The 23,405-nt window shown below is 36.2% G+C and overlaps 1 protein-coding gene across 1 annotated transcript in view; it reads left to right on the plus strand.

Annotated features, from left to right (window-relative positions):
- The window catches only part of atp10a (ATPase phospholipid transporting 10A), a 63,803-nt gene that overhangs the window by 12,217 nt on the left and 28,181 nt on the right, over positions 1–23,405 (plus strand). The window contains exons 2-11 of the mRNA XM_073851202.1: positions 1,928–2,132; positions 3,932–4,017; positions 9,365–9,471; positions 10,571–10,702; positions 11,294–11,424; positions 11,628–11,880; positions 13,290–13,507; positions 13,593–13,787; positions 14,949–15,516; positions 22,001–22,104. Of these exons, the coding sequence (XP_073707303.1) occupies positions 1,928–2,132; positions 3,932–4,017; positions 9,365–9,471; positions 10,571–10,702; positions 11,294–11,424; positions 11,628–11,880; positions 13,290–13,507; positions 13,593–13,787; positions 14,949–15,516; positions 22,001–22,104 (1,999 nt within the window). The remainder of the gene's footprint in view (positions 1–1,927; positions 2,133–3,931; positions 4,018–9,364; positions 9,472–10,570; positions 10,703–11,293; positions 11,425–11,627; positions 11,881–13,289; positions 13,508–13,592; positions 13,788–14,948; positions 15,517–22,000; positions 22,105–23,405) is intronic.

Consider the following 23,405-nt stretch of genomic DNA (forward strand, 5'->3'; position numbering starts at 1 on the left):
ATATGTATGTATATATATGTGTATATGTGTATATATATATATATATGTGTGTATATATATGTGTGTGTATATATATATATATATATATATATATATATATATATATATATATATATATATATATATTATATATTATATATTATAACGCTGATTGTATTTGTCTAAAAGTATGAAGTCATATACACCTAGGATGGTGTGAGGGTGACAAAATCATAGGGTAGTTTTCATTTTTGGATGAACTGTGTCTTTAAGGAGGACTAAGTAAGATCTAACCTGAAGGTGAAATGTGCGCGGTATCTGTCGATTTATCCTCATACTAAACTTAATTTACTTTTACTCTCTGACTGCTATTTTTTTTTTTTTTTTGTCATCCATGAAGTATTATCTGAGCTATGTATGTTTACAAACCTCCTCTACTAAATTCTTAACTTTCAACAGTTTTTACAATAACCAGGATTATTTATAAAATTAGCTAGATTGTGAATTGCATTATCAGTGTAACATCCTCATGACCACCCTGTCTGTCCCTGCTTCCTCTCAATGACATGTTTATATACTTACAGCTGGATGTTGTCCGACCCGTCTGGCCTTTAAAGTCATGTGCCTTTAATCAACAATACAGTTAAACGCAGGTTCAGAGTTGATTTTAAGGTGAAGTGTGTAATTCACATGCCTCCAAACAGCACTGCAAAAATAACAGGTGAAAATATGAGTGGTTTTGGCAGTATTTGATATTTTGTCATTTATGCGACTTCCTCAAAAGCACTGCAGTGAGGACATATCACCCTTGTGTGAGTTAGCATCACCCTTATGCCTTTGACAACCCAGTAGGATTTTTCCATTGGATTTTGAATGATTGCAAGCTTGTGACTAGAAAAAGTTTATGATTAAACATTGTTCATCATGGTTATCTTCGCGAATGAACACAGCTTTCATGAATTTTAAAGCTGGCATGGTACCCTTGTGAACATGCGTCGAAGACTTGATACAGAAGAGAAGAAATTGTTGAATAATGTCGTTATTTTTGTTTTCTTTGTGCACAAGTCTTGAACATGGTAGTTGCATTAGTTAACTTTGGGACGATAAAAATCAGCCTCCTAGTGGCCATCTTTTCACCTTTCCTCCTTTGCCATCAAATGACTCCTTCTCTTAAACCATGGAAAATTAGTTCTTCCTCTACTTTGTACACAACTCTTGAAGGCAAGTTTGTGTAAGAGGTCACCCTGCTTTCCCGCGTGGCACTAAAAGAGTGCTCTTATGTGTGGAAGGGCGGGAAAAGAAACACAAGGAAGGTTTGTTTAGCAGCAGCACTCGGAGAGCCAGAGTCCCTGCAGGCATGTTTGCCAAAGTCCTGTAATATTATTTTTGTCCTCCTGAAATAGCCGTCATATTGCCCATCATTTTAGGCCAGCACCCTGAACACTAACTCCCCAGTTTTGAACACAGCACAGATGTGGTTTGTTTATTGTTCAGTTCCGTCTGGAGTTTGTTTGGTCTTGTTGTTTTCCACTTTTACTGCTTACAGATACGTTCACTACTAATTCAAGAAAACAACACAAGCTGCAGAAGCAAGTGTCAAAATACACTTTTTAGTAAATAAAGCAAATTGAGAAAATTGACTGCTTTTTTAGACGGTTATTTGTAAGAGTACAGTTCTCTAATGGGAAAGAAAGACCAATTCTTGTACACTGTTTGGACTGTCCTGATGAAGTTCTGAATTGCCTTCTCCTGGGTCTGTTTTGTTTCTGTGGTATTATATCAATCAATGAATCTGAGGCTTTCTAGATATGTCAATCTCAACTACACTTGAACATTAGACTTAAATGCAATCATTTGAATATTCAATATTGTAAGGCAAGTATGTCTATAGCACTCAATGGCTTCTGTGAAGTAACAAAGCCTCTTTATTTTCTTGCGCCCTTTGTAGGACTGAGAAACGGTATGTGGAAAAATACTGGAAAGAGGTACGGGTCGGAGACTTCATTCGTCTGCGTTGCAACGAGCTTCTGCCAGCGGATGTTCTACTGCTCAGCACCAGCGACCCGGACCGCCTGTGTCACATTGAGACGGCCACACTGGACGGTGAAACCAACCTCAAGCAGAGGCAGGTGGTGCGCAGCTTTCTTGACCTGGTGAGTGTTCAGCATTGTGGCGTGTTTGTTGTGAAATCCCGTAAGTTCAGTAAAGAACTAAATAGAAGCATCCTAGTGTCAAGAACAGTTAATGTGATGGTGTGTGTATTCAGATGGTCTGTGCTTGCCTGCTGAGATAGCTTTAGTCATTTCACACCACTCACCAAAGTCAAACAATCATTTCCCTCGATGCTTCTCACCCTGTATGTGTTATGTCTTAAGGGAGTTCTCAAACACAGTTTGACAACAAAAAGAGTAGTTTACCCAAAAATAATTACCTTAATCTTGGAAAATGTTCCTGCTGCTATTGTTTCATACAAAAAGGTACATTAAAAGTAGGAATAGTTCACTCCAGAATTAAAATTTCCTGAACATTTACTCACCCACGTCATCCAAGATGTTCATGTCTTTCTTACTACAGTCTAAAAGAAATGGAGTATTCCAGGATTTTTTTCTGTATAGCGGACTTCAATGGGAGCCAATAGGTTGAAGGTCCAAATTGAAGTTTCATTGCAGCTTCAAAGGGCTCTACACAATCCCTGTCGAGGAGTAAGGGTCTTATTTTGCAAAACAATCAGTCATTTCATAAAAAAATAAAATAAAATCTGTATACTTTTTAACCACAACTACTCATCAAGTTGGAAAGGTCACGTGATGTAGGCAGAAGTACCTACCTAGTGTTTACAAAGCGAATGTGCAAAGACTAAGGGTGTGTTCACACTTGTAGTTCGGTTCGTTTGGTTGATTTGGTCCGGACGAAAAAGGAAAATGATAAATTTGGTCCTGGTCCACTTAGCGTTCACACTGTTATTTTTGACAGCGAACCTAAAGATACCGAACCTAAAGGCATAGTGATACGTTCACAACCTGATAGGTCGGGTTGAATTACGTATATTTCCTGACGGAACTCACCAAACACTCCAAGCAAACTCTGAATCTTGTCATTACTTCCTGTTTTGGGTTTGTTTAGAAGTATTTGGTATGTGTTGCATTCATATTTCATTCGAATCGCACCGGAGTTTGTTTGAAAGCGGACCAAGACCCATCTTTTTAGCAGTCTCAGTCCGCCTGTTTGATGCGCACCAGGATTCGCATGGCAGCGTTCACATTTACTCAAACGAACTGCACTTACAGAGCAATCGCACCAGGGTTCATTTTAATCAAACCAAACATGACAGGTGTAAACACACCCTAAGTCAAACATCCTTTACAAAAAAGGTAAAACAACGATGTTGAACGAGAAAATGTGATGAGTTTTTTTTTTTATTATACTGTAGCTTTTTAAACCAAAGTACACAGACGAAGAACTAACCACGTGTTACCTTTTCAACGTGATTACTTAAAGTGTGAAGTTGTAGACGCGCATCGCACAGCTAGTGCAAGACAAGCTTTTTTTTTTTTTTTTTTTTTTGAAAATAACAGATCATTTCACTAGACAAGACCCTTATTCTTTAGCTGTGTAGAGCCCTTTGAAGCTGCATTGAAACTGCAATTTGGACCTTCAACCCGTTGAACCCCGTTGAAAAATTCTGGAATGTTTTCCTCAGAAACCTTAATTTCTTTTTGACTGTAGAAAGAAAGACATAAACATCTTGGATGACATGGGGGTGAGTAAATTATCAGGAAATTCTGGAGTGAACTAATCCTTTAATAAATCTTGTGCCCTATATGTTCAAAGTCTAACATTCTAATTTTTGGGTGAACTGTCCTTTTAATCATTCAATTTTTTATAATTTCTTTATCTTGCTTGAGATGTTAGTGTTCAAATCCAAAATTGCAAATTAGTTTTTCATTTGCAGGACTGCGAGTTTGACCCAATAAAATACAACGGTGTTATTGAATGTGAGAAGCCCAACAATGACCTCAACAGATTTCGTGGATACATGTAAGTATAATGCATTTATGTATTTTAAGTGCATTTACATTATTGCTTAATTTATGTCCCAGTCTAATCATTTGAAGAAAATTGTACACTGATTTACCCCAACATTATTAATGCCATGGAAAGCTCTTCACTCTAAAATGTTCACTTTGTTAAATCTAGGCCTATGTGTTGTTAATTAATTTGACCATGTATGTATAGCTAATAATGTAATATCCCATTTGGAAATTTGTACTTCATCATTAAATTCAACAATTATCTTTTCCATAAGCCATTTAGACAAAACTGATCTTTCCACTGTTTTGTTTTGCCGGCAGTGATTAAAATTTCATTAGCTGCTGAGATTCAAATAACGGGATGAATGGTTGTTTTGTGACCCACATAGATCCAGGCAGTGTGCATTTCTCTTACTCCAGCATTATTCTGGTGGCTTTTCAACCCTGTTAGTCTACCTAATTATTCTACTGTACCTTATACCACCTCTCGCCAGCAGTGTTCTCTGTTGGAGAACTGTAGGAATGGGTCTTTTGTTTGTAAGTGTTAGGGTTGGGAGATGGAAGGAGGCTATAAATAATGCTGCCATGCTGCTGCTGAAGTATGTGAAATGTTTTTCCACCCTTTTTTGTAAGCTGGTGTATTTGGATGCAAAAATATTTTTAAGGACCATTCTATAAACAAGGGCAAAAATGTGTGATTCTTGCTTATATAATCATTCATATTTGTAACCTTGGACCACAAAACCAGTCTGGATTAGCACAAATATATTTGTAGCAATAACCAAAAAAACATTATATGTTAAAATTATCGATTTTTCTTTTATGCCAAAAATCATTAGGATATTAAATAAAGACCATGTTTCATGAAGATATTTTGTACATTTCCTACTGTTAATATATCAAAACTTAATTTTTGATTAGTAATATGCATTACTAAGAACTTCATTTAGACAACTTCAAAGGCAATTTTTAAAATATTTTGGTTTTTTTTGCACCCTCAAGTTCCAGATTTTCAAATAGATGTATCTCGGCCAAATATTGTCCCATCCTAACAAACCATACATCAATGGAAAGCTTGTTTATTTATTTATTTAAGCTTTCAATGATGTATACATCTCGATTTCAAAAAATTTACCTTTATGTCTGGTTTTGTGGTCCAGGGTCACATTTATTAAGGTCACACCTTTGTGTTTCTAACTTCTCCTTACTATATCAGTACATATACACAATGTCAAATTACATTGCAACACTGTCAATAATTTTACTGTCAACCCTGTTATCTGACAATATAGATACATTTATCTAATGTGATTTTTACAAAATCATACGAAAGTGATCTTTAAAATATGAAATTGGATAATACACTGGTTTCATAGAATAATCCTAGGAATTCCTATTTTCACTTTTTAAAACGGTTTGTTAATCTGGTATTTAGACTTTCAAAGAGTGGATTAAGATTATGCTCTGTTTATCTTGCAGTCTTAAAGTCTTAAATGCTGGCTAAAGCATACAGGTCAAAGGCTTGAGATTAGCATACATAATATATTTGAGCTGACTGCTGTAGCAGTAGTAAGACCAGAACTTTAGCCAAGCCAGGGCTGTGTAGGTTGAAGTATATCTCCTGTGTTTAGATGAAAACTTGCTGCACATGGTATGGTAATGACAGCAGGGCCAGTGAGTCAGCTGACAGGAACCAGAAGGATTATGACATTTATTTCCCTGGATGATGGAGAACAGATGCTTCTGGTGTGCTGCCAACATTTTCGTCCAGTTACCACAAAGTGGCTTACCGGAGCAAAAGGCGGAACATAATGCACAGTGGGAGCCAAGGACTGTGTCTTGTTGGAGCGACAGCTTATTGCATTAAGATATCATCCCAGCTGGTGAATGTGTGCAGTGCAAGCTAAGGAGATGATACCTGGAGGGCATGGGCATGTTGTTTTGAGCCAGTCACTTTAATGGTAAATACTGTGTAACTAATGTGCCCTTCAAGTGGAGTCAAAAATATTATAATTTTGAGCAATTGAATGACCAAGCAAATTTGTGTTTTTGAGTGGGAAATGAAATGATTTTGCAAGTTTTATTTGTTGTATTTTAGTAATTTTATCGTTTTTAATTCAGATGCAGTTTTTTTAGGCTTATTGTTCATAGTATAATTTGTTGTTTTGTTAAGGCTGCTTCTGTGTTATATGCAGTGTTGGGGCTAGTTACTCAAAGTAATATATTACATATTACTCTCAAAAATAGTAATGCCTTACTTTACTTTATTACTTCCCGGAGAAAGTAACTAGTAATAATACTAGTTACATTTTTTTCTTAATTACTCTATAATTACCTGAGATGCATCAGATGGAGGGAGAACATACAAAGGAGGAGTGTTCTTTAGGGTCTTTTATTACGTTTTTAAACTTAAAGTTTTTGCTGCTTGTAGGGCTGCTTGTTCATGTCACTCTGTCGCTTCGCAACGAGCTTGATGTGTCCGTGCTGTCGCTGCAGGTGCTTCTTCAAGTTGGAGGTAGAGTTACAATCGGTGGAGAGCAGCTTTCTCCCCAGGCAGAGTGTGCACTTCACCGTCAAGTTATTTTCCTTCTGTTGAAAATATTCAAAATAATGACTGAATCTCGACCCGTCGAAGCTAGCTTTCTGTTGCTGGGAACCTTCCTCTGAAAAAGAGTTTGCCGTTGTTGACGCTTCCATTTTTCCCCATCTGTCTTTGCGGGTGCCGCTCTGGTGCCGGCTGCCGGGTGTCGACCAATCGGTGATGGTAAATGATACCTCGTGCCAAACCCAGACCAATCACTGTTCCATTCACGCCCCCCTCCCCTTCCCTTCTGTTCTCTGTGTCGTGTGCCTTGTGTGTGATGAAGGTGCTACTGGCAAATGTAACGCAAGTAACTAGCTCGGGAAAACTGTAATAATATTACCATTTTCAGACGAGTAATGCCTTACACTACTAGTTACTGAAAAAAGTAATATTATTACAGTTACTTTGTAACGCGTTACACCCAACACTGGTTATATGTCTTGAATGCCCGACTCTGAGGTGCAAGTTTCCAAAGTGCATTTGAAAGCGCATTTACTCTGGTGGGGCAGAAAAAATTACATCATGGCATTGCTGACTGACTGATGATACCACACAAACATGCACTTTAGAAGTTACTCTGAGCTGTGACGTGAAAGCCGGCGGACAATAAACAACATTTCAGTCTATTAAAAACTTTTAAAGCGTTCATTTATCCATAAATGAAAAAATGACTCACTTCACATGTTGTTACAAATCTTCTGTGCAATGAAGATATTTCAAAGAATGTTGAATGTTGGCACCAGTGACAAACAAAAAATGGTATATATGTACAGTCAAACCAAAATTTATAGTAAAAATATATTAAAACTGTAAATTAAACTGGAAAACTGAAGTAATAGCTCTTAAATCAGATTTGCCATCAAAGAAACAAACATTTTAAAATCTTATATTTCACAATAATAAATGTTATACTGTGTTTTTAAATATAATAAATATAACAAAAGCCTTGGTGAGCATAATAGACCTTCTAATGTATTTTTTTTTTTTTTTTAAATATAAGTAAATAAATAATTTGACCGGAAATGCTGGTAGAATTTTCAATTTTTGGTGAACTGTTTACGAGCCCTAAAAAAATCAAGCACTGGTAAAACATTACCTGATTTTCCATTACCCTTCAAATGCAAAAATTTAAATTGCAAATTGTAAGTACACCTAATGGAAACATGTCAATTTCACCCAAACTGTCTTATATTGCAAAAATAAGTTTTTATGCTTACATAAGTTGTTTTTTTTAGGCAATTCAAAAGTGGAATATTTAGCAAAACTGCATTTTTCCGCATTAACAGGTCACCTGGCCTTTGCAAATGTCACACAACTATACTATAACCTCCAAGGAACACTTTATACATGGCTGCTCTTAAATATGAAGGGCTTTCCCTGCCATTATTGCTTAGATAACCCCTTATTTACACTGCACACGTCTGCGGCACTTTACAGACCCAACATGGCCACCAGAGCTAATTGCGGGCACTCTTGTTAGCCCACATCTCCTTCAATTAAAAATAATGGCTAGTGCGGTGGCTGCAATATACAGAGACCTAACAGCATCCATCACCATGACTTATCGGGAGAAGAAAAAAAAGTTTTAAGCGCATAAAATGAAAATGGAAATGCTGTCATTTCACAAGCTTTTAATTGACATTTATAAAACATCGCAAGTTTTGCGCAAACCTGTAATGCAAAAGCAGCTTCTAACTGGAATGTAATAAAATGCACTGACGTATTTGCGGTTTATATCTTGCTTACAGTACATTTTATTCCATCAGAATATGTAAATTTCATTTGAATGACCTTAGAGAAAGATGTTTTTTGCAGGCATATGATTTACATAGTTATTATGTTTACTATACTTGACAAGACATACTTTGACCTCTTTGTCCAAGCTAACAAATGACTCATGAATTAATGAATTAAACCAGAACTGTGATTGACAGCATGGGCTGTACAGACAGCCGATATATCAGGTCTGGACACAAATCAGGGCAAAGCTCAAAGATAAATGCACTACTATGGGATAAAAAAAAAATTGCCAGAGGTCTTGTCAGATAATTGACAAAGGAAAAGTTCAGCAACAGCGAACAGCTTTTTAACTAACAGATGTAATCCTGAATTTAGCACTGGGATTAGTGCTTGCGTTAAACCTTATTGAGCTCCCTCCACAGGTGTTTAGCATTCAGCGCTCATTCAGTGCAAGTTAATTTGCATTTGATGCCATTTTTATCTGAAAGCTTAGCCTTGGGGCCCCTTGAACTTTTTCCCGTTGTTGGAATCACACGCAACCTTTGGATAGGAGGTCTCGTTGGATTTAAGATTTCATTCCTCGCCACTCCTTCGCTCTCATTTATCCTGAGAATCTTTTTACTTCGCTCAGTTCTTTTATGACGCTGCTTTAGGGTTTTATAAAAAGTGCTGCATTGACTGAACGTGCGATCCAGTTGGCCTCAGGGCTTTACCTGTGTACAGAGCCATTTTAGTGAGGTCATGGCTTTACTATTGATTTTGTGCTGTGAATGAGGGATCCTGAGGGAAACCCTGTGGACTGTCAAATATGATGGATCGATGTGGTTAACAACAAGGGATGCAGAATTATGAGGATATCCCTTGGCAATATCTAAATCATCCGGTTGTAAAGCTTCCAGTTAGCTTCCAGTCTAATGTAGTTCTAGCAAATGAGGACAGTGGAATTCCGATTGGAACTAGATTATGTATAGTTCTTACTGATATGTTGTGTTACAAGTGTGATGAATGAACCTCCATTGTGTTATGACAGAATCCATCGCAGTGGGAGGAGAGACGGCCTGTACAAAGACAATCTGCTGCTCAGGGGTTGTACCATCCGAAACACAGAAGAGGCTGTAGGAATCGTCATCTATGCAGGTACGCTGCCTTCTTTCCAAACCTGGACAGGAAATGTCCATTACAGTGGCATTTCCACCGCATCTCAAATTATGTTTTGTGTTTAAAGGGATAGTTCACCCCAAAATGAAAATTCTGTCTAATTACTCATCCATTTCATTCATCTTCAGAACACAAGTTAAGATATTTTTGATGAAATCCGAGAGTCTACGACTGACTTGGGAAAAAAATAAGAGAAGAAATTGTTGAATAGAGTTATTATTTTTGTTTTCTTTGCATATAAAAACTATTCTCATAGCTTCATAACATTACTGTTGAACCTCTTATGTCCCATGGACTATTTTAACAATGACCTTACTACCTTTCTGGGCCTTAAACGTGGTAGTTGAGTTGCTGTCTCTGCAGGGTCAGAATGCCCTCAGATTTTATCAAAATATCTTAATTTGTGTTCTGAAGGTTTTACAGATTTGGAACTAGTGAGTAATTAGTGACAGAATTTTCATTTTTGGGTGAGCTATCCCATTTAACAGTGCTTTTTCATCTCACTAAGGTAGTTTTTTTTTGTTTAGTTTTACTATGCAAAGTTGGCAAATAATGCTGTTTTATTAGAAATAACATAATTTTAAATATTCTGTTAAAATGATTTTTACCTCTTTTACCTTACTATTTTTTCTTTTTCTTAACACTTATCTAATCAAGTATGCAGTATAAAGATATTTGTATGCAGTATATATCTAAATTATATAATTAGTATCTAGTTTTTATTTAATTTTTTTTGTATTTAAATGTCAATAAGTATTAAAAAAACTTTACAAACAGCATTTACCAACGCTGTAATGCCTCATGCGGCACAGCAACCTATCATCTCTTCTTCTTTACTAGTTATAGCACACACAAGTAAAAAAACCCTAACCCACAAGTACATAAACATGAATGAACATCGGAAGGTATCTTGTATCAACTGTGGAAATACGTCAGTACACCCATTTTTAAGTCCACCAACGTTAATGTTCTCTCCTGTCTGGTTTGTTTGTCAGATCACCTGTCAGTCAAACTCTAGCTGGTGCAGCTCATGTTGTTTTTACAAAACGTGAGTGTTTTGCTTTGTACTCATTCTTAGGTCATGAAACAAAGGCAATGCTGAACAACAACGGCCCACGTTATAAACGCAGTAAACTGGAGCGGCAGATGAACGTAGATGTATTCTGGTGTGTCATCATCCTCCTGGTCATGTGCCTCTTTTCCGCCATTGGTACGTAAAACCTTGTATCAATAAACAGTTTTGTAAGGTTTGCATATATTAGCTATTTTTAAATTTCAGATGTGGCTCATCCCTTCAGAGTCAAACTATCTATATGATATTGGTTACCATTGTGTTAGTTGCCGTTTTATATTTTTGTTTTTAACTAAAGTGTTACATATTGTGAACATCATTTGCTGCCAGATTCATCTGTTAAGAATAATCTTATCTTCTGCATCTATCAAGTCCCAAATAAAAACAAAAATAATCGAACAAGACAAAGTTAAAGTATTTAATTAAGCATGTGGAAATGTTTATTTCAGATAATCTTATTAAGATAATCTTAAACCATTTTAATTGCCTTTTCAGCAAAAAAAAATCTATATATTTTTTTTTTTTTTGTTACCATTATAAAAATACTCCTGCAGTGATAATTGCATCAGATTTGAGGAAGCATTTTAGAGGAAGCAGCGGTTTGACTGTTGGTTTCATTCATCATTTTTAGATTCCTTAAACATCTTCAGTGTCTCTTGCAAAACAATACACGATTCCATTTTAACACGCCTTATACAGTAAAGTGTTTGTCTCTGAATCCTCCTCTAGGACATGGCCTGTGGATGTTTCAGTATGGAGATAAGAGGCCTGTCTTTGACGTCCTGAGCCCAGACGGAACAGACTTATCTCCAGTGGTCTCAGCCATTTATCTCTTCCTGACCATGATTATAGTATTTCAGGTAAATAGTAAATGGTGTGAAGAGAACATGCTCTCATGTAGAAGAATTCCAGTTCTTTAAAGGAATTTAACGGAATTTAACCATTCAATTATATAGTGACTTTTAATTTTGGATGAACGGTTGCTTGTAGGCTCAGCGGTAGTTGAAATGACCCAACGTGAACCTACAACAAAGCTCTCTACTTCTCTTTTTCTCTGGTGCAGGTGCTGATCCCAATCTCGCTGTTTGTTTCCATCGAAATAGTGAAGATATGCCAGGTGTACTTTATCCATCAGGACATGGAGCTGTACGATGAGGAAACAGACTCTCACCTCCAGTGCAGGGCTCTGAACATCACAGAAGACCTGGGCCAGATGCAGTACATTTTCTCTGATAAGACCGGCACGCTCACGGAAAACAAGATGGTGTTTCGTCGTTGTACTGTGGCAGGAGTCGAGTACTCGCATGATGCCAACGGTAAGGATTCTGAGTGTTTGCAGTGATAAAACAAAGGCCAGTGTAGTACTATACACACCATTAATTCTCTGTAAATGAGCAATATGTTGTATAAATAATAGGCCTGTCAGTAAATCCTAAATTTTTAATTACATGATATGCCATTTAACGTGATTGATCACAGTGATTACAATTAATGGCGTATGTCAAAAAGCCTCCAAATGAAGTTCATTCAAAGACATGTAGCAAAATTATTTTTGAACACGATTAATACTTTTAATCAGCAAGGATGCATTCAATTTAGCAGAATTTACAAAGACATTATTATGTTACAAAAGATTCCTATTCCAATAAATGCTTTTCTTTTAAACTTTAAAGTTGTCAAAGAGTCCAGGATAAAAAAGGATTGAGGTTTCCTCAAAAATATTAAGAAGCTGTTTTAACATTGATAATAAAAATAATGTTTTATTAAGCACTAAAACAGCGTAGAAAGACTGGAGTAATTGCTGCTGAAAACTTTGCCATCAAAGGAATAAATAATTATTTTTCATGTTTGAATAGAAAACTGTTTTAAAATGTAATGTAAAATGTAATATTTCAAAATATAATAGTTTAATGGATTTTTGATCAATTAAATGCAGCCTTGGTGTGCATAAAATACTTATTTTAAAAATATTTTACGAGTACAAAACATTGGGACATTTAAACTTTTTAAAACATTTTTTTTTTTTTTTTGTATCTTAGCTTGGGCTTCTCAATTAACATGCTACATTGACAGCCCTAATAAATAAATATACAGTCAAATCAAAGTGTATTCAGACACCTTTAACATTTCTCCCATTATGACAGTTTATTTGCTAATGTTAAGAAAATTGTAATAAAATATGACAAGAACTCAAGAGTTAAACTGTATCAGAACAAATTCATTTTTATAATGTCTTAACTTTGAGAGAAAGGTATGTAATAGATTACAATCAACCAAAAATTTGACAAGTGTTAGTATGACAATATTTACACAACTATCAATATTTTGACCAGTTACTGAGCAATGCTTAATTTTTTCTCAGTCTGTGGTGTAAAAAGTTTGCACTAGCAGTTAAAAAAACACTTAAGCAAAACGGTCCCAAATTTATATAAATTATTCTGGTAGTCCTCTGTATGAAGTATTTTGGGTATAATGTCACAGTTTACTTTATTTTGCTATCCCCGCTAACATAAATGAACTATGGTGTCCTGCACCCACTTGTAAAAAAAAATATATCAAAAACGATATCTGGTGGCTGAGTAATTTTTGGTTTTACTGCATATAGCCTGTGCCCCAGTAGGGCAGCTCAGATAAAATAATAGCATGAGAAAAATGTGCCAACAGCCTTAGGTCTTCCATGTACAGCCCAAAAGCTTCAGAGTCTAACTAAGTGTCTTTCCCACAGCGAGGAGGCTTGCTATGTACCAGGAAATGGATTCAGAAGAGGAGGACTGTACATCTCATGGTGGAACTCTCCCACGTCGGGACAGCGTCATCAGCCATCAAAGTGGAAAAGTGGTGTTGCGTTCACAGAGCACCAAATCTCATCGTCGCACCGGGAGCAGAGCCGAAGCCAAACGGGCCAGCATTCTGTCCAAACATACTGCCTTCAGCAGTCCCATGGTTAGTAAATGCTTCCTCTCCACCTTTTAAGCTATTCATGTATCACTCAGCAACTCAATGCTTAATGATATGTGATCTTTGATAGGAAAAAGACATTACTCCAGATCCCCAGCTCATGGATAAAGTCAACGAGTGCAGCAGTCAGATGGAGTTCATGCGATTTCACAGTCAGCCTCTGAACCAGATTCCCCCTGACCTGTCTGACGTCTTTGACTTTTTCATTGCCCTCACTATCTGCAACACTGTGGTTGTGTCTTCCCCCAATCAACCCCGACAGAAGGTAGGCAAACCGACCACCAGGAGTTAGCTGAAACTGACATTTGCAACCTATTTTACGTCAGTAATGTGACGCAATTCAGGACATTCCGTTGAGAAGAAGTTAGCAAATTTATAGTCCTGGTGCCTTTTTTTGTCAGCTATCATGCTTTACTAACAGCTGTTGAGGTCATGGATATTGGTTAGATATAGTTTTAAGATTGAGGTTTTATTCTCAGAGCAACTGAAGCATCTCATATTAGATTTTAAATCACACAAATTTCTTAATGTTTTGTGTGTGGGCTGTGGTGTTTTTTAGCCACAGTTAACTTCCTTTGGCGGTTTTATGCTATGTAGAGTTAGAGCAACATCCTGTTTCTGTGTTAAAGATGTTTATGGTCTATCCTTCTATGTGTAATCTTGCCCTCTACTTATTTATGGCATGAGATGCCCCCAAAATCCACCTTTACTGGAGCCATTCCAGCATTAGCGTATGACCCGCATACTTCTACAAGTGTGTGTGTGTATATATATATATATATATATATATATATATAAGATCACACTGGCATCAAAGACTTGTCCTCCCTTCATAATTCAAGTCTAAACTTGAGCTGAGTGATTTGCATTTAAGATTTAAGATTGGCTGCTTAAAGTTCTTCCATAATTCATTTCCATTAACTTGCAGTTTCTCTGTCACAAGGGAAAATTTAGTTAAAGTAATCAGCTCTTTTCAGAGTAAGTGTTTGTGCATAAAGTTTTGTTGAGTGTTTATAGGGTGAATGTGACATGAGCCACATAATTTTTTAAAGAGATGTTCTAAACCAGAAGGCCCTAGCAAAGTGCTAAAGCAATTTAAATATGTTAAACACAATTTTAATTAAAATCGTAAGAGAAGAACACAAAACATAAATGTTTCATCTTGACTTAAAATGTGAAACTGTTAATGCATTAGGTGATAAAATATCTTGGTTTGATATTTTATTTGAAGCAACTGAGTTCAGACTGCAGTACACTTAAGTATTCAAAAACATCTTGAGGTCACTGTATGTGTGGTAAAAAATATTTGCTTTGCCATTTATTATGGAATGATTTACAAATCATCCTCCCAGTTGCCTGCAGTATTAAATGCACACAAATATTTAAGGAGTGTTGTTTTGACAAATTTTTCCTGGATCTTATCAAGGTGCGTCGCTACGAGTTGAAGTCTCCAGTGAAGACCATCGAGGACTTCATCAAACGCTTCACTCCGAGCCGCCTGACCTCTGGCTCCAACAGCAGCAGCTCCTCCAGTCTGGCCACCAACCGCTCGTCCTCCCATAAAGTGGGCTGCAGCATGCTGTCCTCCCCCTCGGCCGAGAGCACACTCACCAAGCTGAATGAGGAGAAGGAGAAGCGTCCGGAGCACGACCTGCAGCATGCCTTCAGCCCCGTCCCACCCAACTTTGATAAAACAAAAGCTTTGGCACAAGATGAATGCGAGCTCAGATACGAGGCAGAGTCACCGGACGAGGCAGCGCTTGTTTATGCAGCCCGGGCCTATAAGTGTGCTCTTGTGGGTCGTTTACCGGATCAGGTGACCGTGGAGCTTCCGCACTTGGGCAAGCTGAGCTTCGAGCTTCTGCACACACTGGGGTTTGACTCCACAAGAAAGAGGATGTCAGTGGTGGTGAAACACCCGCTGACTGAGCAAATCACGGTTTACACTAAGGGTGCTGATTCAGTCATCATGGATTTAATCAGACCAGCCACAGGTATGCTAACATTAATGAGCACATTGTTCTCACACTTTATTTCTAGGGTGCATTTAATACCAGTATAGTCCAATTTTGATATACTGATGCATCGCAGTGTATTTATAAAGGGAACTGCAGGTATTAAGACTTGCGAGGCTTAATATAACATAATGATGTGTCTTAACTAAAATATGTAGTAGAAAACCCATAAAAGATTTACATTATTTAAAAACTGGTGCTACCTGTTGCTATTTTTACCACAACACAACTTGGAAAATAAAATACTGATACAATGACCACAGCTATTGAAAGAGCTTACAAGTGGATATAGATATAAGCACAGGCGTAAATCAAATGCTGACCATCAATTTTTTCTAAACGCCTTCCGGATATCGAGGGAAATTCATGCTAAGAAACTTCTTCAGTGTCTACATGTTTACATCCTGCCAGGATGGCATCTAGCGTTTCTTGTCTCTGCCATTTGTAAGCGGTGTTCTACTAAAAGCCTTAAAGGCATCAGGGCTAAAGTGGAGAGAACAAAGTCATGGGTCTTTAGGAAGCTTTATTCGTCCACAGGGATTGTCCCATTATTTTCTCCTCTTGTTGTCACTAGGAAAGCAGTGAAGACTTGCATCGCATCTCTTGTTGCCCTTCAAATAATAAATTGTGACAAACTGCACAATGTGGCATCGTATTAATATTTTGTTTTCTGAGTTGCGTTTCAGTAAAAATAGCAACAGGTAGCGCCAGTAGCTCACCGAGTGCAATCATTTGACGTCATCAAAATAATAACACCCCCCATAGTCCAAAATATAGATAAAATGATGTGTATTTTTTTTATTTAAAGTAAATCTTTTATGGGTTTTCTACTACATATTTCAGTAAGAGACATCATTTACAAATCCATACTAGTCTTACAATACCCAGGGTTCCCTTTAAAATACACTGCTAAACAAAATCTTAAGACCGGGGGAGTGTAGATTACAAGTATTCGCATTTCACCCTGGTGGATCGGAACCAGGTTGTCGGTACTGCTTCAAAATGCCAAAAGAAGAAACTGAAGCAAAAAATGGAAAGTAGGCAATTTATTGAAAATTTTAATAATTGATTTAAACTTAAACAAGCTGTTCTTCAGATATTCAAAAGTCCAGACCATAGCCTTTAAAAAGAAAAAGAAAATACACAACAGAACTAAAAGTGTCTAAAAAGGACTCGGTAGTGAGTAGTCCCACTGTTCTTGTTGTCCACTTCAAACATGTGACTTTTTCCAGGAGGCTGGAGGAAACGTTTTTCCCTGTGGTGATGGACATCCACGTACTGGAACTGACGTCCGTTTTTGTAAACTTCCCTTGCCCTTCATCCCCAAACGTTCTCAATGTGATTTAGATCGGGGAACACGTAGGATGGTCCAAAAGAGTGGTGTTATTCTCCTGGAAGAAGTCCTTTGTCAGGTGGGCGTGGGACAATGTCCCATGTTTCCAATTTCCAAATGGGCAAGTTTGTGACATGGGAGGAGACGTGGCCTTTGAAGACATTTTGTGTTCTTGAAGCAAAAACAGACGTCAGTTCTAGATTGTGGATGCCCTTCGTGAAGCCATCTTCACCACATGGAGCAACCTTCCCACCAGCCTCCGTGGAAACAGTCGCATCAAGCGATACAAAATGAATGTTTGAAGTGATCGACAAAAACAGTGGGACTACTCACTACTGAGTCCTTTTTGACGCTTTTAGTTCTGTTGGGTTTTATTCTGGCTAAAGCTCTTAAACTTTAGAGCTGATGAACAGCTTGTTTGAGTTTAAATGAAATTTTCAATAAATTGCCTACTCTCTATTTTTTGTCTCTTGCTTCTGTTTCTTCTTTTGCCATTTTGAAGCAGTACTTACAACCTGGTTACAATCCACCAGCGCAAAATGTGAATACTTCTAGTGTTTCTTAAGAATTTGTGCAGGAGTGTATGAAACTCAGATTTGATAAATTCACGTGTTCACAGTGACGCAGGTTTGAGTCCAGCTCGTGTCATGTTCCAATCCCATTACAGCTTTCTCTCCTTCTGTTTCAAATTGTGATTAATGGGGTTGGAAAAATGCATTTATTTGATCAAGAATTTTGTGAAATGTCATGTAAAAATATAACGAAATATAATTTAAAACGTCTCTTTTTTGTTTTATTATATTTATAAAGTAATTTATGTCTGTGATGACAAAGCTGAGTGTTCAGTAGCTATTACTCCAGTCTTGAGTGTTACATGATCCTTCAGAAGTCATTCTAATATGCTGACTTCTTTTAGGATTCTAAGATGAAAAGAATAACAATGTAAAGGTCAATGTAATGTGTCGTTCCTGAATATATACAGCATTTAAAAAGAAAAATAATTTGTGACTACCTTGAGTAGTGCATTTTTATTTTTTTATTTTTTTTTTATATATTATTATTATTATTTAACCTGCCAATTGTCAGTTATTCCTTTATATTTTTACGGCTTTTTACAGTCTGTTCATTACAACAAAAACGCATTGCTCATCTTGTTGAAAAGTTAATCTTCTTGAAAATAATGTTCATCTTATTCAAAGTTTGAAGCTGCAGTTCTGACAGTTTTGCTGCCATCCGTCTCATTTTCTGTGATTTTCACCAGCTATAATTTCAGCCGTCTGTAACTTTTAGAATTATTCTCTTTATTTTTTAATTGCTCTCCTCTTTTATATTTGGAATTCAGATTAACAAACGCCTGGCTTGCTGTCAAACCTTCCCCCTTATGAAATGAATCAAATATTCTGGGTTAGTTTATTTTGATGTTCAGTGTTGATTATGCCTTAGAACGCTTGTTGATCATACTAAAGTTTTAATGAAGTCTGTGTTTTCTTTTCCATGCTCTAGTTAGACGGCGCATGAGGCCTATTCCAGCAGAATTAATGAATAACGGCTCACGGCCAAATGGCCAAAAGTCATCTGATTTCTTCAGAACATTGAATGGATACATTTAAGTCTCCAAGAAATTGAAAGAGAGATAGCCACCATCTACTAAGAGCAGACAGTGAGACGGTGTGATTTTTCAAGGAAATGTTTTGAATTTTTCATGTCTTTGGAGTGCTTAAAGTGGCCTCCGCATTTTGATGTGCACTGTTGATCTATGCTGATAGACATTTGATTCCCACATAGTCAGCACGGTAAGGGCAATATGTCCCCTTCACCCAAACATCTTCTGGATGGCTTCCAGATTGTTCTTGGCTCTTGATGTAGCCAAGGGTTTTAGCGGTAATAAACTATCCTAATGGCATAGGTAGACTGGCTTGTTAGTATTCCAGGCACGAGAACCGCTCCTGTGGCAGTTTTCTCTAATGCTGTGTACATAAATGACTGAACAGAAGTACTACATGCAGAGCCCTGTGCTTTATATCTAAATGTCAAGACGGTTGCCAAAAAAAAAAGAGATAAAACTATGGCTTAGAATAGTTCACAAGCGGTCTGGTTGCTCATCTTTTTGGAGGAAAGAGCAGAATAAATCAGAACATGGATTTTTTTTTTCCTGTTCTTTTCTCTTTTTTTAGCATTTTTTCAGTGTAGTATGTAACATATTAGAAAAGCAAATGATTTATCACTTTTTGTATAAAAAAAATCACATTTGTCATAATGCATTTACAGTAAGTCAATATGGCAATTGGAAAAGTTTTAAAAGGCAAAATGTGAAAATAATGTTTTTGCAAAAGATGTTTCATAGTCCTTAATTGCAAAAATATGTGTATTCAAACAGTAATATTTGTCTAGTTGTCACAGGCTACTGTTCTAAACAGACCAACTTCTGGTTATATGTTGCCAACACCCTTCTTTTGGGTCAAATTTTCTAGTTTCCTTGAGCATTTGTAAAAATTTGTTAAGTTTGCAGACTGCAAAAATTCATATGCTATAGAATACTTTTTATGTTTTCCAGTTAAAATTTCTAAATATACTTTTTAATCAAGAAGAGTTAGATTTTAATTAGATTTTATTTCATATTAGGTGCATAGGTGTAAATCAAATAATAAAATAAATAAAATAAAACAAAGCTGATAGATAGACGCCCCTTTTTTGAAGGGACTTCGATCTGTCACTTTTCGTTCATTTTACATTTTTATTTATTATGCACTTAATATCAAATAAATTCTTCTTGATTTAAGAACATTTGGATATTTTAACTGGAAAATGCAACAAAAAAGCATAAATGTTTTGCAGTCTGCAAAATATACCACAGTCTTTCAAATGCATGAGGAAACTAGAAAATGTCACAAAGAAAAAATATTTTTTTTATTGCAACTTTTTTTTTATTTAATTTTTTTTATACAAGTTTAGCTGGTAATTTCATCACACTAGTCTAATTGTTAACATGTTTAAGTGTTGACATTTTTCTTGCTCCATAAAATTTCTTTGAAAAAAGTGCGTCAAAGATTTATGCAAAAGAGATTGCGATTTTGAGACTTTTTTTTTTTTCATAAGTATTTCTAGTGCCATTGCGTGTACTTGGGAAGTTGTGTCATTTCCTCTTTCTGCCACGTCTTTAGCTGGCAGTCTGGAAATATGTTTAAAACCCTCAGGTTTATTAGTGCCCAGCCTATGCTGGGGTTAGTTAGCATAAGACTGCGAAACACACACCCAGACTGTGCAGACTCTGGACTGTTTCATGCACATGGACACACACTTGCTCAGTGTATATTCCTGTACTTTTGGATCTAGAGCCACTGTTCACCTCTGGGTGTGGACTTCCAATTAGTACAGCAGACCAAGTGAAGGTACAATGGCTCCATTCAGGAGCAGTGGGACGTGTGCCATGCTTGTCTAATGACACAATGCCCAAAAAAAAACAGACTACAGGTGCCAGGCCGAGCCACAACTTTCGAATCTTTTGACAAGTAAATTGTTGTAACTTTGAAGTTTTAACCTCATTGACATAAAGCTGTCTTGACCAGGCAACTATAAAGATTCGGAAAAACAAATAGTACCTGTGTGTTTATGTAACGTGGTAAAATGAAAGACAGACAAAAATGTTCCAAAATGTGCTTCATTACAGATGCTGGAAAGGACTCCATGTTTTGCTAGGGGAATGGCAGTCATTTCCGTCTTTCAGTAATATGAAACGGATGTGTAATTTTTGTTTCTGTGAGCGGCCGCCTCTCTGGTTAAATTCCCAGACTAAAGTTAGTAGTTATTATGTAATGCATCATAAAAAGCCATGTCTAGAATTTTGTTTTGTTTTGTTTTGTTTTCTTTTCTTTTCTTTTCTTTTCTTTTTGGTTTGTTTTTGGTATTTGTTTGTTTGTTTTGGGTTTGGTTTGGGTTTTTTTGTTAGATTTTTGTTTTAGTTTGTATTTTGTTAGTATTTTTGGTTTTGGTTTGTTTTTGGGATTTGATTGTTTGGTTTGTAGTTTGCCTGATTTTTGTGTTTTGGTTTGTTTTTTGTTCGTATTTTTGTGTTGGTTTGTTTAGATTTGTTTTTTTTGTTTTTTTCGTTTTTGTGGTTTGCTTTGTTTTTTGTTTTGTGTTTTGCTTTGTTTTTTGTTTGTTTTTGGGGCTTGGGTTTGTTTTGTGTTTTGCTTTGTTTTGTTGATGTGTGTTTGGGTTTGTTTGTTTTTGGGTAAGCTTTAAAGGTGAAGTAGTTTATTGTGTTTTTTTTTTTTTTTTTTTTTTTTTTAAAGGTGAAAACTTTAGTCGTTTGTTTATTTATTTGTTTGGTTGCTTGTTTGATTGTTTTCTATGGCTCAGTGAAGCTTTCTACATTCTCTGCACATACTTTTACTAACTTTTGTACATACTGAAGTATTAAACTTTGGTTCATAGATCTTCCCACACTGCATGAGCTGTGGACATGAATGTTACCAGTCCGTTTTTTTCCGCTAGTGGTTTGAAAAATTGCTTGCTTATTCTTTAAATACTGTTGTTTATGTTATGAAAGACTTTAATACAGTTTTCCTTTTCACTCTGAAGGGTCATGTCAGGGCATGATATATGGGGATTTATTTATCTATAGGTTTATTAAGAACATTTAATACCTGCGTCAATGCATCAGTCTCTGGAAAAACAGGTCCAGCCGTCCCACAGTTGCAGGGGTGGTGATGAATCATTCGGTGAAAATGTGAGGTTTGGCACTCTCGCCCCCTCGTCTTGGCTGACTGTCGTCCATGTTGGGAAGTGATCATCCCAAACAGTTTGTTCTGCTTTTCCTGCCAGGAAGCAATGCACTGAGCAATAACACGGGAGCGATAAACCTCAAAATGCTCCATAGCCAGCTTATCCAGTCAACCTGTCAAAACACTCTGCCATCTTGATTAAATCTAATGGCCTTGTTGAGGAAGCCAATGGCAATATAGAGAACCATCCTTGAAGAGGCTGAAGTGATTAGTTTAGCTGTCTGCTTACAGTATGTTTTTCACACTGTGTGTGTGTATTAGTTTAACAAATCCTGCTCTAAATGTTAGAATATTTTGAAGGATTGTCTAATTTCCTTTTTGTTTTCTTTGTGTTTTTGTATTGCAGATGATTGCAAAGGAAAGCGACAAAGGAAAATCTTGTATAAAACCCAAAACTACTTAAATCTTTATGCTGCAGATGGTCTCAGAACACTTTGCATCGCCAAAAAGGTAACACCGACTCTCAGTAACATTTAAACAATTGTTTTTTTAGAGCTGACAATTTAATTAGTAAGGAATATAACATATGCTAACACATGTTTTTGAATTTATTTGGTTATTTGATATATATTTGATTATGGGTCAACCAATATGTTTTCCTCAGGGCCAATACCAATTATTACAGATCAAGTAGACAGATACCCAATATTTTGAACTATTATATATATCTGGTGTATAAATGAAAAATACTATCAAAATTAAGAAAAACAAGGGCTATGACAAAAACTTTCTTTAAATTATTTTTAATTTATCTGCAAATTTTTTTTTTTTTTTTTTTTTGTGTTTTGGTTTATTTTTGTTTTTGGCTTTGCTTTGTTTTTTGTTTACTTTTAGGTAAGCTTTATAGGTGAAGTAGTTGTTTATTGTGTTTTTGTTATTTATTTTAAAGGTGAAGACTATTGAACTTAAAGTATTAAACTTCAGTTCACAGGTCGTCCCGCATAAAGAAACTAGACTGATAACCGATATTTTAAACCGATATTTTAAAAAATTAATATCAGAATTGGGTATAACAAGGGCTCTGACAAAAACTTTCTTTAAATGCTTTCAAATTATTATATCGGCAAAAAGGTATTGAAAATGACCAATAATGATAACCATAAAAACGCTTAATATTGGCGCTGATAATCAGCGACCCATATATTTTAAATTTAATTTATGTGAATCTTTCATCAATTGGCAGCCCTAGTAAAGAGTGGACTTTACTAGATAAAAAGTGTTTGCATTAAAATTGTAAAGTGTTTTTTGCACCTAGATTTTTCCCAGTGTTGATCTGTGTGACAGATCTCTCACTTTCTGTCCATCTTTCTCTCATCTCTCTTTCTCTCTCCATAACTCATGGATATAGTCAGTAATATATACTCTCACTCTCTTCTCTGACTTGTTAACTCAGTGTCTTGAGCTCCTCGTGGGAGTCTGGTTGCCATATGATGTGATAAGATGTGTTGTTCTTGTTTTTTTCCCCAATTTTTCAACAAACTTTCACAACTTTTCCTACTGATGCAGATTTCAGCTGTCATAAGCAATCACAATTTTTAACCAACAAAACATGTTGCATTTTTCCCTTTTTCTCACTAAAGCCCAGCTATGATCTAACACTTCTTATATATTTTAATAGAAGTATGAATTCTATCTTTTCTTCTTTTTGGCACACTTCGTTACCACTGTTGCTAAATAGTCACCTTAACAGAAGGGAAGCTTTGAACAGCTTGCATACAATTATTTTTCACACAGTTAAGTGTGAATTCATA

The sequence above is a fragment of the Garra rufa genome, chromosome 12, assembly GCF_049309525.1.
Source record: "Garra rufa chromosome 12, GarRuf1.0, whole genome shotgun sequence".
In the NCBI taxonomy this organism is placed as follows: domain Eukaryota; kingdom Metazoa; phylum Chordata; class Actinopteri; order Cypriniformes; family Cyprinidae; genus Garra; species Garra rufa.